The 24534-nt window shown below is 44.5% G+C and overlaps 1 protein-coding gene across 1 annotated transcript; it reads right to left on the reverse strand.

The window, feature by feature from the left end:
- Positions 1–9745: 9745 nt before the first annotated feature.
- On the reverse strand, positions 9746–20614 carry LOC102248372 (arachidonate 12-lipoxygenase, 12S-type-like). Its single transcript, XM_014549171.1, has 12 exons — positions 20480–20614; positions 19759–19960; positions 18654–18735; positions 18442–18564; positions 18222–18325; positions 17844–18004; positions 16515–16658; positions 15494–15703; positions 12985–13071; positions 12387–12556; positions 11764–11885; positions 9746–9967 (listed from the first exon to the last, which is right to left on the reverse strand). The coding sequence occupies exons 1-12, from the start codon at positions 20612–20614 to the stop codon at positions 9837–9839; spliced, it is 1671 nt and encodes a 556-aa protein (XP_014404657.1). The 3' UTR covers positions 9746–9836.
- Positions 20615–24534: the final 3920 nt, after the last annotated feature.

Below are 24534 nucleotides of genomic sequence, written 5' to 3' on the forward strand. Positions count from 1 at the left end.
TAATGTGCATGAATTTCGTGCACTGGGCTACTAGTATAGTGTATAATACATAAAATGTACAAATGTGTGTTAATTGATTGTTTATGTTATGGACTTCTGGTCAACAGTAGGCTTTTGGTAGTTAAGTTTTGGGGGAGACAACTGTGATGGGGTTGGTGCCCCTAACCCCCTGTTGTTTTAGGTGAACTGTACTTCTTTTCCTTTCTTATTGTCCTAATTGGATTCTCCCAGAGAAGGTGGAATAATGGAGGTGATAATGGTGATCTCTGTCCTAGTACTGATTTTAAGTGAAATGATTTTGGTTGATACAAGATTTTCTTTTTTTAAAATGTTTTTTTAATAACATATTTTTTTATTGATTTCAGAGAAGAAGGGAGAGGGAGAGAAAGATATAGAAACATCAATGATGAGAATCATTGAACCCAGGACCTTGCAGTCTGCAGGTCTACACTCTATCCACTGGGCCGAACTGGTTAGGGCAATATAAGATTTTCAATTATATGTTTTGTCATATAAGGAAGTTTTCCTATAGAGCATTTCTATTTTATTTAGATGCTTTATAGGGGATGAATGCATAGATACAACAAAATAATTTTTAGCATCTAGTTATAGAATTGTATGTGTGTGTTTTCTGATTAAGGCAATAAATCATTTTGTCAGAGTGCTTGATATTGCCCCTCTGCAGGCCTCCATGACTCATTGTGCTTGTAGCAAATTTGCCTCTCTGCCCAGTTTCTTTGGGCAGCGGAACATTTAGAGAAGTGCAAGGCTCTGGAGTAAGACTGACCCTTTGCCTGGGTCAGCAGGCTTTAAGTGAGAGCCCCAGAAATGAGACTTCATTTTTCTTCCCACACCCTCCAAACCTCATCATCTTAATCTGCCTTTGGAATACTGATACTAATATGTCCACATTCTGTATCCCTGCTTATATCACTTATTACAAGTTGTCCAATTTTTCTGGACTCTAATCTCCAATGGTTTCCACAATCCCATCAATTCTCTTTCTCCAGTCTTGAAATTTTAACATTGTATCCCCTGGCAGATTAAATGTTGTTATAGGCTAAATGTTAATGTCCACCTTCACCTCTCAATTCATATATTGAAATCCTAACATCCAATGTGATGGCATTGGAGTTGGGTCCTTTGGGAGATACTTATGTCCTGAGAGTAGAGTCCTCATGACTGGGATTAGTGCCTTTATAAAAAGTATTTATTTTGTATCCTATCTCTTATTAGTTCTGATATCTTTGATTGTCTCTTGAACTTTCTAGTAATATTATTATATTCTCTTAGAGAGCTTACCTGTCCCTTTGCCATGTGAGGATACAATACGCCTGCAACCTGGCAGAGGGCCCCCACCTGACTATGCCAGCATCCTGATCTTAGACTTCCAGCCTCCAGAACCGGGAGAAATAAATTTGGTGGTTTATAAGCCATACAGTCTGTGATATTTTGCTATAGTAACCTGAATGGACTAAGACAGGTGTCCTTGCTCCTCACTGACAATTCTAGGTAATTCCCTTTCCCTCCTCTTTAAACATAAGCAGATCTGAATCTCTTCATCAATTTCTACTAAGTGGTAATTATCTACTTACTAAAGGCCTGGTGCACGAAATTTGTGCAGGGTCCCTCGGCCTGACTTTCCCACCTCCTCCTTCCCTCACTCCCTCAGCACCCTGCTGCCACCACCACTTGTCAACCTCCATGTTCTGCGCTGCTCCCTGGTGGTCAGCGCACGTCACAGCAAGTGATCAAACTCCTGCTCTCCTGGTTGAACTCCTGAGCGAACAATTTATGTATTAGCCTTTTATAGTATGGATTCTCAAATCAATTCCCCTCATTCCTTGAAGATTTTACTTCTCGATCATGATCTCTGTTTCTAACACTATTATTATCATTCCTGATGAATAAAAAAAAGTTTTGATATATTCTGCTATATCTCCCTTTTCTATAGGTGAAATATCCCTATCATAAAAACAGGCCAACCCTTCACTTGTGAATTAGGCCCCATTATCTCTCATCTACCCAAAGATATCATACTAACTCTTCTTATGCATTACCAATCTTTCTGTCTCTCTTGGATCTTTCTCATTAGAACTAAAGCATGCTGTTAATTTTCTTAATCTTAAAAGTCCCTCTATTCACATCAATTCTCCTTCCAGTTACCACACTCTTTCTCTTATAGTGAAATCACACTTTTAAAAGGTTAAACATCCAACTTATAAAATTAGAAGAAGAACAAAAGAAAAATCCTAATAAGGGTAAGGGGGAAAATTGTGAATATAAAAACATAAAATAACACATTAGAAAACAAAGACACAGTTGAGAGAAACAAAAAAGTCAAAAATTGGTTCTCTTAGAATATCAGTATAACTGATAAACTGCTAGCAAAATGGATCAAGAAAAAAGGAAGTTACAAACAGCCATATGAAAAGAAACCAAAATAGCAGTTTCTGTAGATAATTAATAACAGAATATAAGAAAACTAAATTGCAATAAATTTGATGAAAAGTAAAAAAATATAACAGAAATGGTAAAGGTAAATCTGACTGAAAAAAATAGAAATCTTGAATAGCCCTATAACTATTAAAGAATATTAATATGTATTTTAAAAACTTCTCATGAAAAAAATATCAGACCTAGGTAAGGTCAACAGGTGAAATTCTATAAAACACTCCAGGAAAAGGTAATCCCAATCTTAGATAAAATCTTCCCCCAAATAACACGAATGAGGAACACTACCCTACTTACTCCTTGGGGAAATGACAGCCTTCTTAACAAAAACGTGACAAAGATAGCTCAAGATATAATTATAAGCCAGTCTTATTTATGAACACAGATGTGCAATATGTTAACAAAATAAGCAAATTCAATTCACAATGTTTATAGATAACTCAGAGTGTGTATTTTTCAAAAGTGCAAATCGGTTTAAGATTTTAAAATAATGTAGATGTAAAGCAATTTCTATAGAAATCATAAGAGGTTTCACTTGTGGAAGTATAAAAGCTGATCCTAATTTTTATATGGAAAGCCAGAAGCCCAAGGAAAGCCAAAGTACCTCTAAAGAACAAAGTGGATGAATATGTCAATAAAAGGCAGGCTACATTAAGTATAAAGCTGTAGTAGTTATGTGAGTACAGTATAACTTTTGGACAGCTAAGAATAAATTCATTCATAAATGGTGACTTAATCTATGTTGGTGTTATAGATTATTAGGGAGGATGGGCTTTTCAATGAACAGTGCTGTGATAACTGACTATCCAGAGCAAGAAAAAAAAAGGGATTAACTTCGAACTTTCACTGTATTAAAAACGTAGTTATATCATTAAGACATACCTTTAAATCACTTATGTCAATGATAATATATTGTTATCATGTAATAATTTTATGATAAATGGAGATGGCAAAATTTCCAGAGGAAAGAACACATTACATGAGTAGATATTTGATTTCTCAAAGGGAGTTAGTTTCAAGTTAAAGGTCATTCCATTAAGGAAACTGGAAGTAAGGACAGTGTCTCATGCAGGTGGGAGATTTAGGTAGGGAACTCAAGACGAGAAAATAGAACCATAGCAACTCAGATGCATGGAAAAAGTAAATATCAGGGGGAAATGTTAACCATGGTGGGGGCCTCAAGTATTTGAAGGATGAACAATTTGGGCTCAGATAGCAACACTGCTCTCTATGAGGCTGGGCTTCAGGTGTTCATAGGGAAGGTCTAGCTAGCTGCTCATTCCCGGCCACAATTTCCTTTTCCAGTTTGTCTAGATCAGCCTGACACTGCCTTAAAACAGCCTTGGGCTCAGGACCCGAGAAATACTCTTCTTTGTGATGTCCCAGTGGTACCTGGAGCAGAAAGAAAGGATCAATCATCTTCTAGTTCTAAGAAAAAGGGACCCAAACTCCAGTCCCTCACCCTAAAGTCTCCTTGTCAGCCATCAGTCCCCTCAGAGTTCCAGAGGTCCCCTCTCACCATATCTGGTTGCGGCTGGCTAAGGAGCCATGTGATGGACATTTGAAGACAGCTCTGCCAGACATTAGGTAGTGATCCCATCCCTGTGTCCATTGTGACATCTTCCTTGGTGGTGGGAGGGGGTATCTGCATTGAGCTTGGCACATTAGAGACCCAGGTAAACCAGTCGAACTGGGGGAGGAAGAATCTGGAGTCACTCAGAAACTCTGATTCAGGACCCTAGCTCCCAGCTCTCTCCCTCAGGTGTCCCCTAGCCCAGAAGCTTTCTCTCAGAAACCCAGGCTTTCAGTTGTCCATACCTGGCCTGTGTTGACTGCTGAATGCTGGGCAGTGCATGTGAAGATGCACATGGTAAGGAAATGACAGAGCTGAGTCCAAGACTGGAAGGAGATAGGGAAACCTAGAGAAAAGAACAAAGCTTAGAAACTGCAGTTCCAAAGGAGATAAGGAAATAAATGCTGATTGCTTGGCATGTCCATATATTAGACCTAGTGTTCATTCATTCAATTATTAAAAAAGTACCAGACACTATATAGGCACTGGGAATATGTTGATAAGTAAGACAGACTGTTGTAGTGAAGAATGATAATAAACAGAATAACTAAGTAAAATTTCACACAGTATGTGAGGTAGTGATAAGAATATATCACTTGGAGGTAAGACTCCACTCCACCATAGGAAAGTGGTTAACTGATTGGCCATTCAGGGCCTGGTTATAAGTGATAGCTCTTATCTATTGCCTATTGTTATCCTATGGAGGGAGTGGATGGGATTCAAGGTATTGGTGTGAAGAGTGAAGGGGGAAGGAGCTAAAGGATGATTCAAAACAGTCCCAGCTGGCGTATGTGTAGTAGAGAGAGGAATATGAACCTAGGAAGAACTCAAGAAAAGCTATTTCTTAGTTATGGATAAAAAATGGGGTAGGGGAGCCCAGCCAACATGGCTCAGTGGTTGAGCATCCACCTATGAACATGGCAGTCATGGTTAGATTCCAGTCAGGGCATGTGCCTGGGTTGCGGGCTTGACCCTCATTGTGGGGAATGCAGGAAGCAACCAATCAATGATTCTCTCTCATAATTGATGTTTCTATCTCTCTCTCCCTCACCTTTCTTTTCTGAAATCTACATATCTATATCTATATCTATATCTATATCTATATCTATATCTATATCTATATCTATATCTATATCTATATCTATATCTATATCTATATCTATATCTATATCTATATCTATATCTATATCTATATCTATATCTATATCTATATCTATATCTATATCTATATCTATATCTATATCTATATCTATATCTATATCTATATCTATATCTATATCTATATCTATATCTATATCTATATCTATATCTATATCTATATCTATATCTATATCTATATCTATATCTATATCTATATCTATATCTATATCTATATCTATATCTATATCTATATCTATATCTATATCTATATCTATATCTATATCTATATCTATATCTATATCTATATCTATATCTATATCTATATCTATATCTATATCTATATCTATATCTATATCTATATCTATATCTATATCTATATCTATATCTATATCTATATCTATATCTATATCTATATCTATATCTATATCTATATCTATATCTATATCTATATCTATATCTATATCTATATGAGTGGCGGAGTGATGGAGTGATGGTTAATTTGCGTGTTTCTCTTTTATTAGTGTAGATATCTATATCTATATCTATCTATATCTATAGCTATATCTATATTTTAAGTGGGGCGGGGGACCTGAAGACATATCTTTAAATGAAGGTAGTTCACTGGTGAGGAGGGCACTTTTGCCTAAGAAACTTGAGTCCCAAGAATCATGGTACTACGTTTGGATTTAAGTAAAAATATGTACAGTATTGAGACTACATCTAGAAATGGCCCTGCACTGTAACAGGCGTGCAGGATGTCTGGATCCCCTGTGAGTGCTGGACAGTAGCAAGAAGGAGGAAAAGGGAGGGGAAGGGTGGACTGGTATGGGTTTGCTATCCTTAAGTAAGAAAATCGACAACCATTAGGAGAGAGTCTGGCAGGGCCTGGGCAGATTCCTTACAGGTTGTGGTCTGGCCTTATTGGGCCCCATGGCAGGTTAGGGGCATCTATGAAAAGTTGTGGGATCTCTGAGGAGGACAATCCTTGGGTTTCTATAATTGTCCTGAGTATTAGGAGGTAGAAATGAGATCCAGATGCTTCATGTGTGGAGGGAGAGGGGGTCATGTTCCCAGATGGGCAAGGCTGAGAAGGTGCTCTGGCTAGTGTGTCCAAGGAGCTCCCTTGTCTTGGGAGGGATCCTACCTCACTCCTGGGCCCAGCACAGCCCCACCTCAGTGATCTCCCGACACCAGGCTTGCAGCTCAGGGTCACCTCTCATGATGTCATCCCCATGGTAGAAGAGGTGGACAATCCCTTCCACGTACCTGCCCAGAGGAGAAGGGAGCCAAGCTCCTTGAGAGTAGAAGGCTCTAGCCCAGGGGTGGGCAAACTTTTTGACTCAAGGGCCACAATGGGTTCTTAAACTGGACCGGAGGGCCGGAACAAAAGCATGGATGGAGTGTTTGTGTGAACTAATATAAATTCAAAGTAAACATCATTACATAAAAGGGTATGGTCTTTTTTTTTTTTTTAGTTTTATTCATTTCAAACGGGCCAGATCCAGCCTGCGGGCCGTAGTTTGCCCACGGCTGCTCTAGCCTCTGACCTCTACTTCTTTTCTGTGGCATTTAGGCAGCTGACTCTCATTGTACGTGGGGAGAGATCTTACAACACTTGCCTTTTGGCCATCCCCTAAATCTTTCTAAAAACTAGTTTAGAAAGAAAAAAAGCATGGATCATTAGTTTAAGAATTCCATACACATAGCTTACAGTCTCATTGAATTAAAGACATGAAATATGTATAGGTTTTACATGTCAAGTGTACCTCAAATGTGGTTTTCAAAAAACAGAACATCTCATATAAAATAGATACATGCATTAGTTGAAATCTCATTTCTGGAAGTCTATACTTTAAATATAAGGGTGCATAAGTGTGTACATACCAAGGTGTTCATTAAATACTCATCATAGTAAATACTGAATATGGGACCATATCACAGTGTAATCATTTAAAAATACATATATATGTATATTGATTTCAAAGAGGAAGGGAGAGAAAGAGATAGAAACATCAATAATGAGAGAGAATCATTGTTTGGCTGCCTCCTGCATGCCCCACAATGGGGATCGAGCCTGCAACCTGGGCATGTGCCCTGATTTGGAATCAAACCGTGACCTCCTTGTTTGTAGGTCAATGCTCAACCACTGACCCACACTGGCTGGGCTCATGGTATAATCTTAAAGGTAGCAAAGACAGCAGATAGCTCTCCATCTATTGATCTGAAGATATTATCATCATCTATTGTTTGTGATGAGGGAAATTTTATATATATATACTAGAGGCCTGGTGCAGGAAATTCATGCACTGGGGAGTGGAGCAGTCCCTCAGTCTGGACTGCACCCTCTTGCAGTCCAGGAGCCCTGAGATCGCTTGCCCTGTAGAGGGAGGCCCCACCCACCTTATCACAGCACCAACGGTCGGTGTTCTGGGTCTCCCCTCTGTGGGGCGATCATGGGGCAATGGCAGGGCCCCCAACCAATCGCATCACAGTCACCTTGGCTGGCCTGGTGCCAGTTGTGTCATAGCATGGTCGTCCGGATGGTTGTTCTGCTGTTTGGTCTTTCGGTCGATTTGCATATTACTCTTTTATTATTATAGAAAATTGAATTAAAATACAAAGATAAAAAAATTGTGGAGCGTTCTTGGCATTGGGAATATTTAAGTAACATATTTTTTACCAAACATGGAATACTAAATGGTTTTGGATACCAAATCCAGGAAAAATATGGGCGTCAGGAAAAGCCTAGGGAAAGTAGACTGTGAGTAGGTTGTGAAGGTGCGTGGTCCTGCTAATTGTACTGGAGAAAGAAATAATACACAAAACATCACTTTGCTTCCCTCCTGCAAACGAAGGAAACGGATGATAGGCCCTTTGAATAAGGTAGGGGACACGACTTTAAAAATATGAGGAAGTCATTCACTCCAAAGAAAAAGCTTGTATACTTCACTGGTAAGAGACAGATTTGTAATAATCATTCAGGGAAATGCATGTTTGAAGAACATAGTTCTGTTCTGAGCTTGTACCCAGTCTAGTGAAGACAGTGATCAAAGCATGATTGAGAGGGGCCATTTTGCCATTTTGAACCCAAGACCCTGGAACTAGACAAAGAAACGGTTAGCATAATTTTGTGGTACTTTTCCATTTATTTTGTGCATATTGTTCTGAAAAGGGAAATGAGAGAAAACATAGAACCTGGATCACAGGTAGTGACTGCAGTGTACTAAAGGGACTGGGAAAATGGCCTTGAGACATGAATTTCATGTCTCTCTTGTTTGAGACTATTTGGGGAAGGAAACCAAAAGATTTTAGTCTGCTCTAGGAGCACCTTTCGTATTCCAGGACTTTTGGGGGTAGGTGTGTGAATAGCGGTGGAGGGAAAGTTGGGAAAGAACAGAATCAGGAATTTTTAAGTTGCCCACCAAGCATGAAGTCTAGCTCCTGGGAAAGGAGAATTAGTTGAGGTAGTTCATTTCTCCAAGAAATCCCCCCACCCACCCCTGAGAGCATTCTCTGGATGTTTGCAAGTAGAGTCAGTGCTTCAGGCCAGATCAGGCAGCCTTGTCCAGGTACTGTCCCTGAGGGCCACATTCAGCCTGCAGCCTGTGCACGTCTCTAGCAAAGCACAGGGGTGTTAGTTTTGTTTTGTTTTTGTATTTTTAAATGTTGTAAAACAAAAGAAGAATATTTTGTGACACGTGAAGTTCACATTTCACTGAGCATGAATAAAGTTTTATTGGAACACATTCACACTCATTCATTTTCATATTGTCCCATTTGCTACACTGGGAGTTGAGTAGTGACAGAGTCTGTGTGGCCTACAAACCATACAATTTTTATTTGGCTTTTTACAGAAAAGGTTTGCTGCCTCCCTCCTAGCACCCCACTCTCCCCACCACCACCACCCTGCCTGGGCCAGTGGGATACTGATGTAGAGAATTTATTTTGGAGAGCTGAAGTTTTCCAGGTGGGGGCACCATAGAGCTCAGATAGTGATACTGTTCTCTATGTTGCTGGGCTTTAAGTATTCGTAGGCAAGGTCAAGTTGCTCATTCCGGGCTGTCATTTCCCTCTCCCAGTTTTCCAGATCTGTATGGAATTGGTTTAGTACAGCTTTGGTCTTGGATCCCGAGAAATACTGTTCTTTGTGATGCCCCAGAGGAACCTAAGAACGAACAAAGGATCAGTCAGTTTCTAGTTTGAAGGCAGAAGCACCTAGAGCATTTTGAAAAACCCTAACTTAACTCTGATGCCGTGTCACATATAGAAATTTTTTGATATTTGCAACCATAGTAAAACAAAGACTTATATTTTTGATATTTATTTTATATATTTAAATGCCATTTAACAAAGAAAAATCAACCAAAAAAATGAGTTCACGTGTCACCTCTGACACGCGTGTCATAGGTTCACCATCACTGACGCGTGTCAGAGGTGACACGCGAACTCATTTTTTTTGGTTGATTTTTCTTTGTTAAATGGCATTTAAATATATAAAATAAATATCAAAAATATAAGTCTTTGTTTTACTATGGTTGCAAATATCAAAAAATTTCTATATGTGACACGGCACCAGAGTTAAGTTAGGGTTTTTCAAAATGCTGACACGCCGAGCTCAAAAGGTTCGCCATCACTGCTCTAGGGCATCTTGAGGTCCTGACACTTGCTTTCAGGGACCTGGGCTTTTATCTGTCCATACCTGGCCCTGGTTGATGGCCGCATGCTGGGCACTGCACGTGAACACACACATGGTAAGGAAATGGCAGAGCTGATTCAGAGACTGGAAGGAGACAGGGAAACCTGGGGAGGAAAGGAACAGGATCTAGAGGCTACAGCACGAGAGGAGAGAAATAAAGGTGGATGTCTGTGTTTCAGAATTGATGGGTGTTGGTTCATTTATTCAAAATATATTTGCATCAGACATGATTTTCAGTTCAGGCTCAAGCAATCTAATTTGGATACCTTCTTAGGCCAATTAACTTCTCTGACCTCAATTTCTTCACCTGTAAAGCGTAGATGATACTTACCTTATAAGTGAGATAATGTATAAAAAATTGATACACGTGCTTAGTAAATAATAATATTGTCATTATGGAAGGGTTGGAGGCGGAAAAGATTGACTAATCAAATATCTTCTGCCTTAAAAAATGGTTAAGAATTTAGGGTTGCTTCTCCCTATTCCCAGACAGGGAATTAGAAGTTCCTGAATTATAAGGTGAGGAATAGGAGAAGTCATGGATTCCTAGTGTCACAGCCAAGAGAGGCTTTCTACAAAGCTTATCCCAGGCTGCCCAATCACCCTATCAGTTAAGTGGAACAAGTATAATCACTCTCCTTTTATAGATAAGACAGACACAGTTGGGAAAAGGCAGAGGCTGACCTTGAACTTGGGATCCTGACTGCTAATTTCTGACAGTTTTAATCTTAACACATTTCCTCTTTAAGTCTGTTGGGAAAATTAGGGAAAAGTCATCTATGAGAACAGAGAGAGAGAGAATGAGAGGCCGTTAGTTGGAGGTTAAAGTTAATATGTGAAAGTTGTATTTTCGAAATGCAGTTGATAATAGTTGGGGAAAAGATGGCCAGGCAGAGGAAGTAGAGACTTGGGGGCATGTGGAGCCTAAGGGAAGGTACTGAGATGTCCTAGAGAGTTTGGTCCTGGGAGGGTGGGGATGGTGCTGCCTCAGATTCTGCAGGGAGAGGCCCCTCCAGAGCATAGGTGTTGGCTTATTGCTCACTGCATCTCCCGGGTCTGACCACAATGGCTCCCCAGTAAATGTCTGTAGGTGTCCTACAGAGGTAGAGATGTTGGGGTGAAGTGTGAGGAGCAGGGACTGAAGGACGATTTGAAGCAGTCCAGGTTGGTCCACGTGTGCTAGAGAGACGAGGATGAACCTAGGAGAGCTCAAGAAAAGCAGTTTCTTCCCCAGCAGTTAAATGTGATTCGGGTATGCTAAAGCTAATGACTAGATCTTAAGCCAGTGACTAGATCCCAGCAGGGGTCGGGGGAGGACAGATTGGCAAAGGAATGTGAGCTCTAAGGGACAGGGAACTGAGTTTAGATTTGAGCCAAAGCATGTACAGTACTGAACTTGCACCTAGAATGACCGTGCACTGTGGTAAAGTGTGCAGTATGCCTGGACCCTCTGTGTGTGCTGGACAGTAGCAGACAGGATAAGAAAGGAAAACCAGAGTGGGTCATTGTGGGATTTGGTGGGAAAATCTTCCCATTCATATCCTCAGGCAGGAAAATAGACACCATGGGAGAGATGCCTCTAGTAGGGCCTGGGCAGATCCCCCACCCACTGGCTGTGGTTCTGGACCCACTGAGCCCCATGCTGTGGCAGTTTGGAGGCATCTGTGACTAGGCAGCGGAAAGGGACATAAAAGTTGAAGTTCAGGGTCTTTGAGGGGAATAACCCTTGGGTTTCTAGGATGGTCCTAACACTTAGAAGGTAGGAATGGGATCCAGATGCTTCATGTGTGGAGGGAGAGAGGGTAATGAGGGGTTGGGATCATGTCCCCAGAAGGCAAGGCTGACAAGGGGCTCTGGGCAGAGTGTCTGAGGAGTTTCCTTCTCTGGGGAGGGATCTCACCTCGATCCTGGGCCTGGCACAGCCCCCCCTCAGTGATCTCCCGACACCAGGCCTGCAGCTCAGGGTCCCCTCTCACGACGTCATCCCCGTGGTAGAAGAGGTGGATGATCCCTTCCACATACCTGCCCAGAGGAGAAGGGAGCTGAGCTCCTTGAGCGTACAAGGCTGTAGCCTCTGACCTCTACTCCTTTTCTGTGGCCTCTGTCCAACACACTCTTACTGTGTCTGAGTGTAGATCCTTTAAGACTTGTCTTTTGGTACATTCCCCAGCTCTTTCTACACATTAGTGTAGAAAAGAATGAAAATGTGGGTCATTACTTCTAGAAATTCTCTATATATGGTGTAGTCATTCTTCCTGACAACAACCCTGGTGTGTTCAGATCCCTCCCGCCATCCACAGCTATCCCAGCCGAGGCTGTCTACCCCCATCCTGGTCTCTTTCTTATCAGACCTTACCCACTGTCTCCTCATTCTTCCTCTTCTCTTTCAGGACTGAGTCCTCTGCTCCTCATGTCTGAACCTTCTTTTGACATGTTCCTTTTGCCCCATGCTGACCTCAGGCCAAAGCCCCATTCTCATTGTCCCCAGTGGCCCTTCCTTTCTCAGCTCCCACTCTCACCCACCGGGCAATGATCTCCCAGAGCCGTAAAGCATCATGGGCATAGAGGGCACTTGGGATGCCCATCAGGCCTCGGTCAGCCAGATCGTCAGGAGGACAGAGGGAGCGGTAGGTCAGCTGAGCCAAGGCCCGACGCATCAACTGCACATGGCCGCCTCCGCCGATGCTCATACCCTGGGACAAAGAGATGAGAGGCCTTGAGGAAGAAGACAGGGCATAGTATACAAGAGGTTCAGATGTGGGGTTCTCACATTTAATGGCATTGGTATAAAGGGACAAGGCTCCTGGATTTAAGGGTCAGGACATTTACACAGGTTGGTCTGGGATTTTTAATACATTTTTTAAAATTGATTTTAAAGAGTGAGAAAGGGAGAGGGAGAGAGATACATCTATCAGCTGCCTCCTGCACATGCCCTACTGTTGATTGAGCCTACAACCCGGGCATGTGCCCTGACCAGCAATCAAATAGTCACCTCCTGGTCCATGGGATAATGCTCAACCAAGTGAGCCACACCAGCCAGGTCAGTCTGGGATCTTAAAAGTGACAGGAGGTCATGCAGAGTTGGATGATTAGGTAGCCCCACATTCTATTACCCTCTTACCTTATCAAATACACCTTCATCTGAGATGAGTTGGCCCCGTCCCCGTGTGTTGATCTCTATGGTGTAGCGGGTGTGTGGGATCAGGAGCTGGATGGAGAAGGTTGGAGGAGTGGTTTATGGAGGACGTGCTTGGGCCCTTCTTTATCAGGGAGTGGCGCTCAGCATGGTGGCCTCCTGTCCTCTTGATGCTTTCCTCCTTGCTAGCGCCTTTGCAGGCTGGCCTCCTTCTACTTCTCTGGTCACTCATTCTCATGCTCTTTACTCCCCTGTGAGTCAGGCTCTGGAGCTAGACCTCCCTGGGTCTCAATCTACACTTGGATCCTTGCCCAAGGTACTGGACCCTCTAATAATAATCTGTCTCATCCCCTATCTGTCACCTCATCTGCCAACAGGGGGTGATAATAGGGTTTCTTATTTCAGGAGGCAGTGGTGATGCTTAGATGAGTGACGTATGAAGAGGGTTTAGTACACACACAAGTCTTTACGTCTCAGCTGTATCATTTGTCTTCATTATTTCTACCTTGAGTGTTTGATTTTAAAGAATCAGCCCCTTTTGGTTTTCTTTTGTTCTTCTATCATTTGCATCCTCATAGCTTATAATTACCCCTCTATCCATTATCAAAGCCCCACCCTTATCCTCTGGTAGCTTCACTGTTGGCTTTTAGGGGGTGAGCACCTTTAGTCAGAATGAGAGGAGCCATTCTGAGCTACCTACTTAAGCAGCAGAGGGGCTGTCGTCAAATCTGCCCAACCCCCAGTTAGGCAGTTAGGTCCCCTCTATCTTTAAAAGCTTTAAAAAATATTTAGTTTTTTTATTGATTTTAGAGGAAGGGAGAGAGAGATAGAAACATCAATAATGAGAGAGAACCATTGATTGGCTGCCTCCTGCACGCCCCCTACTTGGGATCAGGCCTGTAACCCGGGCATGTGCCCTTGGTCAAAATCAAACCTGGGACTCTTCAGTCCACAGGCAGACACTCTATCCACTGAGCCAAACCAGCTAGGGCTTTAATAGCTTTTTAAAAATAGCTTTCCTTAGGTAAAGGCCCCCTGATCCTCACATACAGTTCTTTTTATCTCAGACTATTTTGTGTTCTCTCTCATTATTGTTGTTGATATACAGGTTTCTTGTAGTGTTGGTATTTATCTGAGTTGATGCTGGATACAAGGAATGACCCAAGTGATATCTCTGGTGTCAAGCAGCTCACAATCTGAAACTTTTCAGAAAATTCATGAAAGAGGCCAAATGTCACAGAAAGTCTAAAGTCCACAGTAGGAGAGAAGATACCCAAGAACAAACAACTCCTAATAATAGTAATAATAATATCAGGAACTAATGGTTTTTCTAGCTTTTAGCCTGTGTTACATTGTTATGTCATTTTATCCTTCATCAACCCACGGTGGAGCTCCTGTTGTCCTCATTTAGAGATGAGGACACTGAAGCAAGCCCCTGGTCAGTTCTGAGGCCAGGATTCAGGATTAGATGCTGGCAGTCTGAATCCAGAGCCTGCCTACATTACAGGTTCGTTCTCCTGTGTGTCCTGATAACAGCTCAGCGGTTTGCCAGGAGATGAAGCTGTTTTGGTGAGTGGATGGAGGTGTGGAGAGGGATGAACTAGTAAAGGGGGGTGAGCAGCAGATTGTGATGCAGGAGCACCATGAGGTCAGTAAAATCCAAGATTCTATTAATCGCACAGATTCCATCTCATCTATGTTACCCCAGACTCACTGAGGCCATAGCTACTATTGGGCAGGTTTTGGGGTCAGGGTGTAAACCCCCAGCTTAAAACATAGTTCAGTTCTCCTTACGCTGAAATGCTCTTTTATAAAATTACAACACACCCACCCTGTGTGCTCTTAGATGTTGCAGCTTAGACTTGTGACCTTTCTCTCTTTAATGTTATTTGTAGGCATTTGCACCTGCTGTTTCCTCCAAGTCTTTGATTTGTTTTCTTGTCATTCCTGTAACCACCTTGCATGTCTTTCTCCACCTATTTCCTGGGCAGGTATAAGTAACCTACTGGAGTGCTCTCCTTGCCTTTTGATCCATTCCCACAGCAGACTCCTCAGTTGGGGTAGGACATTCCCCACCAATACTATAGTGTTTATAGGCCGTCTCTTGTGATTTCAAATTCTAGTTCCAGATATTTTTCTCTGGTTGGTTCTTATGGGCATCACTTGTCTTCCTGGATAAACAACAAATCTCCTAAGACAGGAGCAAGGGTTTTGTTTTACTAACAATATTCCAGTAATACTCCAGGCTCATTGCTAGATGGTCAGGTCTCTGGAATTTCAGAGGGTTCCCTTATAACATGTCCTGAAGAAACATTAGGTGACTTGATGCAATTAAAATATAAGTCTTAAAATATTGATACAGTCTTCCTTCTACTCTTCCCTCTTTCTTTCACAAATTGGTATAAACATGTTTTGCTGCTGCAGTAGCATTTGATACTGGCCATTTCCTCTCTTGGGTCTGAGCAAGATGGAACATGGAGGGTAGAGGATTTACCTTGAAGACAGGGTGCAGTCCTGGGAGGCACCTCATGGTGGCGACAGCAATGACTTCAGCCACCAAATGAGTGTTCAGCAAATGATATTGGAGCTGGTGCAGTTGGAAATCTGAACTTCGGACCCAGGACTTTGCCAGGAGCCAGGCAAGTGGAGGATCCGAAGGCAGGAACAGTGATGGGGTCGGGGAGCTGGGGTTGGGAGGCTGGATCTGGGAAAAAGAAATTGAACATTTATTGAACGCCTACTTTATGAAGGATATTATGGTCACCATTCCTGGGGAAACAGAGAGGACTAAGTAAGGTTATTCTTTTCCCGGAAGTTATAATCTAGTAGGAGGAACGAGGACCCTTCCACCCTGCCTCTCACTGGCTGTGCGGCCATATGAGTGCCATGATGGTCAGGTTGAATGCAGGAGAGTCAGAAGCAGAAGTCCAGTAAGGAGATTCTAACAGTGGTTTGGGAGAACTGTGGTGAGGTTCTGAGTTAGGGTGGGAGGATTGAAAAGGAGAAGCTGGATGTGTTAGATAATTGACGGTATTTGCTGAATGTTGAGAACTTTGGGAGAAAAGATATTTGGGAAACAATGTGTATTTAGAGTCAAGGCTACGGAGAGAGTAAATAGTGATTCTCAAAGTGTGTTCCCAAACTAGCAGCATCAGCATCACTTTGGAACGTGTTAGCAAGGCAAATTCTCAGTCCCCACCCGAGATCTACTGAATCAGAAAATCTGGTGGTGGACCCAGAACCTGTGTTTTAACTGGCCCTTCAGGTGGTTCTAACGCACTCTAAAGTTTGAGAACCACTGAGTACAGGGTGAGAACTCCAAGAGGCCATTATGACTCTTGAACAGGTACTTCCAGTTGGGTGAGTCAGGGAAAACCAGGCTGCAAGCAAAGACTGACATGAGGACACGTCTCACTGAGTGAGGATTGAATTTGGGAACCAAAAGCCAGAGGGCTGGGTCCCTGGGAGCAGAGATTAGGATGAACAGAGAGCAGTGTTGGGAGGCGGTGCCTCACCTGGATGACCATGGGCAGCAGCTTCCCACTGGGTTCCATCTTCAGCATGACAAGGGGGGCAGCCAGGTACTGCTGCTCTTCTCGGATCACATTGGCTGGAATTCCATCCAGAAGGATGAAGTCAGCCTCAAACAGGGAACCCTTCTGGGGAACAGAGGAACATATTCATGGTTAGAGTTCAAGATCTACTCCCAGAGGAACAGGGCAAAGTGGGGGGGAGACATTTATAGACATTTATCTTTTATTAACTAATATCACCCCAATAAATTTAATTAAAAATAAAGATATTTATATAGCTTCTTGCCATTATCCTAATCAGTACCAGAGTTCTATTGGCAGAATCAGAGCTTCTTGTCCAATTCCTCTCATTTTATTTTTATTAATCCTCACCCAGAGATATTTTTCCATTAATTTTTAGAGAGAGTGGAAGGGAGTGGGAAGGACAGAGAGAGAAACATTGATGCGAGAGAGACACGTTGATTGGTTGCCTCTTGCACACAGCCTGACCAGGGCTAGGTTCCCTGCAACCAAGGTACGTGCCCTTGACCAAACTCAAACCTGGGACCCTCAGTCTGTGGGCAGATGCTCTATCCACTGAGCCAAAGCAGCCGGGGTTCCAATTCCTCTCATTTTAAATAAATGAAGAAACAACCTAGTGTGGGCTGATGGCTTGTGCAGGCTTGTGGTAGCAGGTCTGGGTTTAGTACCTGGCCTCTCAGTCCAGTTTGCATTGTAGGCATTGCGAACTCTCCCATTGTCAAGAAATTGTGCCCCTCCCCCAACATCCCCTAGTGCTCTGCTCCCTGTGTTGGGCGCCCATCAGCTCAGCAAATGCTCTTTCACTCACTGTCCAAATCTCACTTCCTCTGCCAAGTAATGCACAGAGGTTCCCTGACTGCCATTGCCACGGAATCCAGACACATGCACATGGACATGCTCACATCCTGCTTTGTTCGTCTGCCTTACATCCAGCTCATCTTTCCTGTATCCAGCTTCCACCTCCAGGAAACCTCCTCAATTCTCCCCACATGATAGTGCAGTCTTCATCTTTCTTGCTGCCCAAGAACACTGGTGTTGGGAGCACTGACATCAGCCAGGGAATGTCATTGTCCCAGTTAACATCTCTGGCCCCACCTGTATGTGCCTTGGACATCTATGCTGGAAGTTCCTCATAGTTTCTCCTACATAATTTATCATCTCTGGGTTTTTTCCAGCACAGGACTCTGCACTCAGGGATAGTGGGTTACCATAGCCTCCTTCCTTTGGTCCCTCCCCTTTACCACTTCTCCCCACACAGACAAGAAGACAATAAAGGGCTGGAGGTTGTACCTGGAGTTCTATCTCCAACTGGGTCCGAAGCTCCTCCATCCCTGAGGGCAGCACCAGCCGGGAGGGCAGAGAGGTGGAGCGTCTCAACAGCATGGGGTTGGCGCCATTGAGGAACTGGTAGCCAAAAAGCTCATCATCCTGCCAGCGCTGGTGAACCTTCTCTGTGGGGTCAGAGTGGGGGTTAGGAGGAGGCTTTTAAAAAAATTGCTATATTTTATTGGTTAATAAAATTATATAGGTTTCAGGTGTATAATTCTATAATACTTCATCTGTATATTGTATGTTCATCACAACAAAGAGGAGGAGTATATTCACCACAACTCAATGTCCCTCCTCCAGCCAATCAAGGGGTTATAGACACCTGGGGGAATCACTGACCAGCCAGATTGCTCTTCTGGCCCCAGAAGATCTGATCAAAATCCTCCAGATGGTTCCAGGAGCTCAGGAGGGTGTACACACGCTTGAGGGCCATCTCCAGTGCCCTAGGACAGGCATTGAGGCATGAGCCCCTTTGCTGACTCCTCAGCCCCTCACTGTTTACCACCATTCTTGGGTCTCCCAGCCCTTAGTCTACTCTGAGCTCCAGGCTTTTCCTCACCCAGCCTTCAGTGTCCATTCAAAGTCCAGCCTCTTCTTCTCGTGGAATCTCACATTTGGAGGTAGATCGTCCTCACTGCCTGCAGCTATAGTCAGGGGTAACCCTTCCTTCCAGGTGGCCCAGCTAGGACATGGGGACAAGGTTCAGGTCAGTGATGTGGGCAGGGTCAGGGGGAGGGTGAAACTTGGGGTCTAATATGGGTGGGTGGTCACCAGTATACTTGCTGTCTTTCCTTCAGTTCCTTCTCTCGATGTTTCTGGAACACATCTGATGCATTGTCTCCTGCCAGGCGGGCTGGGGAGACATGAAGACAATTGGCCACACAGTTTTGCGTGTTCCTGTGCTCTGTCCTCACCGTCCTTTTCGTATCGTAGTCCCTGTGTTCAGTTGTGCTCTGTTGCTTTTATCTCCGTCTGTTCCTCAGTTCATTGATTCCCCAGACACATTTATCCCAGCTTTGCCCTCCTGGTCTCACTTATCTCAGCCCCCGTCTCTTGCCTTGAGACCAAAGTGTCATGTTTGCCATCATTTTCTTGTCCCTTAATCCATCTTTCCCTACTTGATCCGATTTCATCCATATCTATGGTTGGATAAATCACCTGAATTATGGTGATAAAATCTTAATCATCCCTATCTTTTGTTCTACTATATATTTGGTAAATATTCACTTCTTGAACCTCACCTGCCACACCTCTAATGCTCTGTGTGCTTCTATATTTACTGGCTTCTTCCTACTCTTATCACTACTTATACCTATATCAAAATCATATATTTCATATTTCCATCCTTATTTGTTCTTGCTCTCATTGTCTCTGTATTCCTCTCTCATTTCCCACAGCAACTAATTCAATATTTGCTGTCCTCATTCATCCCCACCCCAGTCAGTGTGCTCCCTGGCCTCACAGTTGTCTTCCCTGTTTTCACAGCCAAACCAGTTCTTCACATCATATCATTTATTGCTTCCCTTCCCTGCCTCCTCTCAGGGGTCCCATGTGTTAGCCTTACCTGTCCCTGCCCTAACTGGTTCCCAGTCACACGGAGATTTCTTTCCACTTTACTTTGGCTCTTCTGTTTCCCAGCATGGCTGCACCTCCCATTCCCTCTGCTCACATTCTTGGGAGGTGGGATCTACACATCACTCGCTTCCCTGTCCAGTCCCACTTCCAGCCTTTTAAATTCTATGTATAACTTTCCTCATCTCTCTCTGGCCCACCCTTAACCTCCTAAGCACGCACTTTTTCAAGCCTCAGTGCAATTCTGCCCTCTCCCCCACTAATCCCTTGGCCCTGCTCCCACTTCCCTGAGGCGGCCCCTCACCGGTGCCCTCGGGCAGGGTCAGCACGCCCTTGCCCTGCACCCAGCTGTAGCAGGGGAAGGCGGCCTCCTCTAAGTCTCCTGGGCCCTGCACGGTGATGAGGTCGCAGAACCAGGCGTTGTCCACCAGGGAGTGGTGTTTGCGTAACTTCACAAACTGCAGTGGCCCCAAGTCCTGGGGAACGTCCTGCTCAAACTCCTCCACCTGTGGGGACAGAACCCGGTGGGACTTGGTAGCGGGGACCCGGCAGAGGACGTTTAACCGAGGGTGCGGGGTCCTCTGTGGAGTCCGGGGACAAGGCCTCCAGGGGCAGCATTGCCTCCTCCCAACACCCGCGCGGTGGGTCTCAGATGCCCCGTCTCACTCGGAGAACAGGAAGGCGGGGCGAGGCCCTGAGTGTCTTGAATTGAACACTGAGCATCATCACCTACCCCGTCCACTAACTGAGCTCTCACCGCGCCTGCGCTCTCGGAGGACCTTCCCTTTGACCACTGAGCCCACGACACTGGCCTGAGGTCAACTGGGAAAGTAGTGGAGGCTGCGGGGACCACGGTCGGTGGGGGAGGGAGAAAGGGGTTGAGCCCAGCCCGACCCTCTCCCCGCTTAGGGGCAGGCGTCCCAACTCCCCAGAGTCCCAATGGGCGCGTTCGCGGTTACTCGCCCCCCCTCCCACCTCCTGCCGTGAGCCCGGCGGGGATTGGGGTCCCAGCTGCCCCCGCTGACCTGGCCCCGCACCGGCAGCAGCTGCAGCTCCAGCTCCGCCTCCCCGCGCTCCCCGACCAGCCACAGCTGCACGCGGTTGTGCGACCCAGAGAACAGCCAGGCCCCGGTGGCCACGCAGATGCGGTAGCGGCCCATGACGGAACTCTAGTAGCCAAGGCGACAGGGAGCCGGGTCCTCTCAAGACCGCGGGCGGGAGTGCAGAAGCTCTAGGGCCAGTTTGGGTCTTTAAAGATGAGTCTGGGTCCCGCCCTCCTCACTACTTTCAGGCGCTCCCAAGTCTCCGCCCCAGACGAGCCCCAACCTGCCAGCTGCCCAGCAGAATGGGGAAGGGCAGCGCCTACTGGTTCGAGCTGCTGTGGGAAGATAAAGGGGCCCTTGGCCCGGGTGAGGCCTAGAGGATGGATGCGGCAGAGCGCCTCTGAACCTCCGGGCGAGGCCTGGGGCCAAGAGCCTCCAGGTTGGAGGGAGCAAGGATGAGGACACTCCCCAGGCCTCCAGGCCTTTTGGAGAGCTGGTTGATAGAGGGGGTGAGTGGGCCTTCCCCTTCTGGAGGGGAAAGTTTCCCTTTTTCTGGACCGGGACCGTGGGAAGGCGGTGGTCAACATATGGAAGGCCAGCCTGGGAGGCTTGGCTGGGCTGCTAGACCCCTATCGTACGGAAAGTCTTCAGTTCCTGATTTCTACCGCATCTGAGCCCCGTCCTTCAATAAGTGACCAGAGGTTGCCAGGCTGCCTAGAACCTGGAAAAGTAACAGCTCAGAGACTTGCTCCCTGCCTCTCCCTGAACCTGGTTGCAAGCATCCTGGCATTAGGGTCGTAGTTACACCAGATATTGAAGGAGGCCTAACGGAGGCAGGCAGTGAGAGCCTCCTCTTGTCCAACCTTCATAATGGGTGCAGGAAGGGTTAGGGGTCTGGGTATTAGGGTGCAGTATGGAGTCACTTAGGGGCCCAGGATACATGGACAGTTCTCATGAACTTTGCCCTTTCCAGGTGAATGCAGCCTTTTTGTCTTCCTTATATTCCAGGTAAATATTTATAATGGCCTCATTTTACTGACCATGGTGCCTGCTTCTTCACATATAAAAAATTATATGGGAACAGGTTTTATTAGGCATGAAGTTCTACTTTCTTCTTCCTTCTTGTCTTAATCCCACTCAACCCCAGCTATTTCTTGGTCCTTCATGGCACTCAGGGCAGGAAACCAGGGGACAGGAGAGGGCCAGTGCTGGTTAGGGACTTTGTACACATTAGAAAGATGATTCAGGGCTCAGGCTTTGTCACCCACCCAGCAACCAGATGAAGCCCTTGGTAGGTCCCTAATGTAGATCTTCTTGGTCTAAGTCATTGTCAGCTTTTGGCTCACAGTGAATAGGACTGCTGGCTGGGTAAACCAGGGCAAGGTAAATCTGCCTTCTTGAGCCAAACCCTCAAAAATGACTTTGGATGTTGGTTATTGGTGAGGATAAAAGGGATTCTAGTCTTGCCTTCCAGACTTCAGACTTCATGGAAGTGTATGATCTGAACTGGATGCCCTTCCCCTTCTTATGTTCTAAGCCCACTCCTGCCTACATCCTCTGTGCTCAGGATTGGTGTCTGCCACATGCTGGCCCCCAGTTAGCGCCAGTTTTTGGGTCACTCTATCCTGTCCTAAGCAAATAGATTGGCTCACATTCCCATCCTATGCAGGAACTGAATCTGGCCTTTCTACACACACCCTTTAGGGATCACTTTTACCTAGAAAAGAGAGTTTGTTTCATCCCTACATCCAGAATCAGTCCATACATCAGCCTGCTTCTCTGCTGGTGATACTTATTCTGCAAAGAGAGGTAATGAGAACGTGGGAGTCAGTTACTGGCACAGAGACCAGGGCCCGGGAGTCTGGAGAAAAGGGGTTTAGCTTTGGCATGCACATGTGGCAGATGTGGGCTTCCCTGCTGCAAAAGGCCCAGGCAAAGTCAAGCCCTTGGACCGTCCTGTTGCACACATAAGGAAAAATGGTAACTGTAAGGAAAAATAAAACATCTACACTAATAAAAGAGAAAGACGCAAATTGGTGTCACTCCGCTATGCCCACCAGCCAATCAGATGAGTATGCAAATTAACCCAACAAAGATGGCGGTTAATTTGCATACACAGGAGTGGAGTGAAAACTGAAGACAACATAGAAGGAAGCCAAGTGGTGCAGAAGGGAGCAAAGTGCGGAGAAGCAAGCGGGATGGCGGAGGCAGGAGCGAAGCCTGCCTCGGCGGGTTTTGCTTTCTTCTCTGCTTTGCTCCAGCTGCGAAGCCCTATTCTTGCAGGAACCTTCCTGCAATGGGCCTCTAGTGGTAAATAAGAGACTTGGTTCTCCCTGTTAAACATAGATTTTCCACACTCTCTTTTCTTAGAGCATTTTACTTTAGCAAACTTGTAATTATAAGTTCTTTGTCTCTTTGAAATGTGTGTAGATCTTTCTAGAAGCTAAATAAGCTACTTGTCAGTTTTGTGCCACAGGAATGTCTTTCGGAAGGACCTGGGAGCCAGCTCTTTGAAATCTAGGAAGACAGCAGCCCTATCTCCCAGTTTCTGTGAGAGGGTGGGAGCCTAACTGAGATGGGCTCCTTGCTCTAAGTTGCAAAACTACATCTATATACACAAAAGGCTAATATGCTAAGTGTCTTTCCAGGTAGTGATGTCATGTAGCAATGCCCGGCTTCCTCTCCCTAGTGATGACTAGCCTCCTTGCAGTTTCTTCAGCCCAGGAACATGACTTGCTTTATAGCCAGGTGCAAATATTTTACACTTTAACCAAATGTCTGTGAAGCATTTTCCTGTGCCTCATCCTCGTTTGATCCTCACAGAAGTCCTGGAGTAGGTAGATAGGAGACTTGGTAGAATCCTATTTTTTTTTTCATTAGCCGGAAAACAGAGATTTAGTAAGTTTAGAAACTTGACCCGACTGAAAAGAAGTAAGAAATGGTGGACTTTGAAAATGACTTCAGGTTTTTCTCATTGCAGAACAAGTTAGCTTCTTGATCAAAGTTCCTCTCACTGTTGTTCCCCAGAGGGTATGGGTGAGGGGGATGGACCTTACATTTCATAGACAAAAAAAAAAATTGTTTAAAAAGAGATTTGTGCTGCACTGTATACATTTTCCGGAAGCTTGCTTTTCTCACTCAAGAGATAGATCTCTTGGAAACCTCTGCAGCTCAATAGTTATGCATCTGACTCATTCTTTTAAATGGCTGCATGGTGCTCCCCAGTGCACCCAGCCATTCCTCTGTTGATGAGCATTCAGTGGTTTCCACTTGTATGACCTGTGCTGAATGCTACAAAGGGCGTGTTTGTACCTACATCCTTGGGAACTTGACGGTTTCACTTCTCTGGGTTAGAGCCCAAGGAAAGGGTGCAAAGGATAAAAGGCTACCAGAATAGAAAAATATCCAGGAACAAAGTAAAACAAACAAATAAAAGAAAAACAACACAGTTTTCTTTACTTTTAAGACAGAGGAATACACAACAAAAGACATTGGCTGAGTTGTCATGGAGAGGAGTAAGTCAAGGATTTTTAAAAAGGGTGTTCCTAATGTTTACACTAATTAAAGTTGAAAGGTTATACCATGGACAGGCAGGCCGGGTTGACTACACAGGTTTGTACATTGTTGGTTGAAGCAACTCCTATTGTTCTTTTTTTTTTTTTTTAATCTATACCTGCAGATATTTTCCCATTGATTTTTTTTTTCACTGTTCAAGGTTTATTTGGCATTTTATTTTTATTTTTTGGTATTTATCTTTTTATTTTTATTATTATTTTTTGTTTTTAATTAAATCTTTATTGTTCAGATTATTACAGTTGTTCCTCTTTTACCCCCAATAGCTCCCCTCCACCCGGTTCCCCTCCCACTCTCCTCCCTCACCCCCCCCAACTGTCCTTATTCATAGGTGCACGATTTTTGTCCAGTCTCTTCCCACATCCCCCAGACCCCTTCCCCCCCCCTAAGAATAGTCAGTCCACTCCCTTTCTATGCCCCTGATTCTATTATAATCACCAGTTTATTCTGATCATCAGATTATT

This window comes from Myotis brandtii, unplaced genomic scaffold (genome assembly GCF_000412655.1).
Source record: "Myotis brandtii unplaced genomic scaffold, ASM41265v1 scaffold5360, whole genome shotgun sequence".
In the NCBI taxonomy this organism is placed as follows: Eukaryota; Metazoa; Chordata; class Mammalia; order Chiroptera; family Vespertilionidae; genus Myotis; species Myotis brandtii.

Bases quoted from the DNA above. Each gene is read 5' to 3' on its own strand.
- LOC102248372 (XM_014549171.1), bottom strand. From the start codon at position 20,614: ATGGGCCGCTACCGCATCTGCGTGGCCACCGGGGCCTGGCTGTTCTCT. The intron at 15,704-16,514 runs GTGAGGCACCGC...TCTTTTTCCCAG, and splicing joins TGCTGCCCATGGTCATCCAG to ATCCAGCCTCCCAACCCCAG. The intron at 13,072-15,493 runs GTAAATCCTCTA...TTCTCCATCCAG, and splicing joins GACTGCACCCTGTCTTCAAG to CTCCTGATCCCACACACCCG.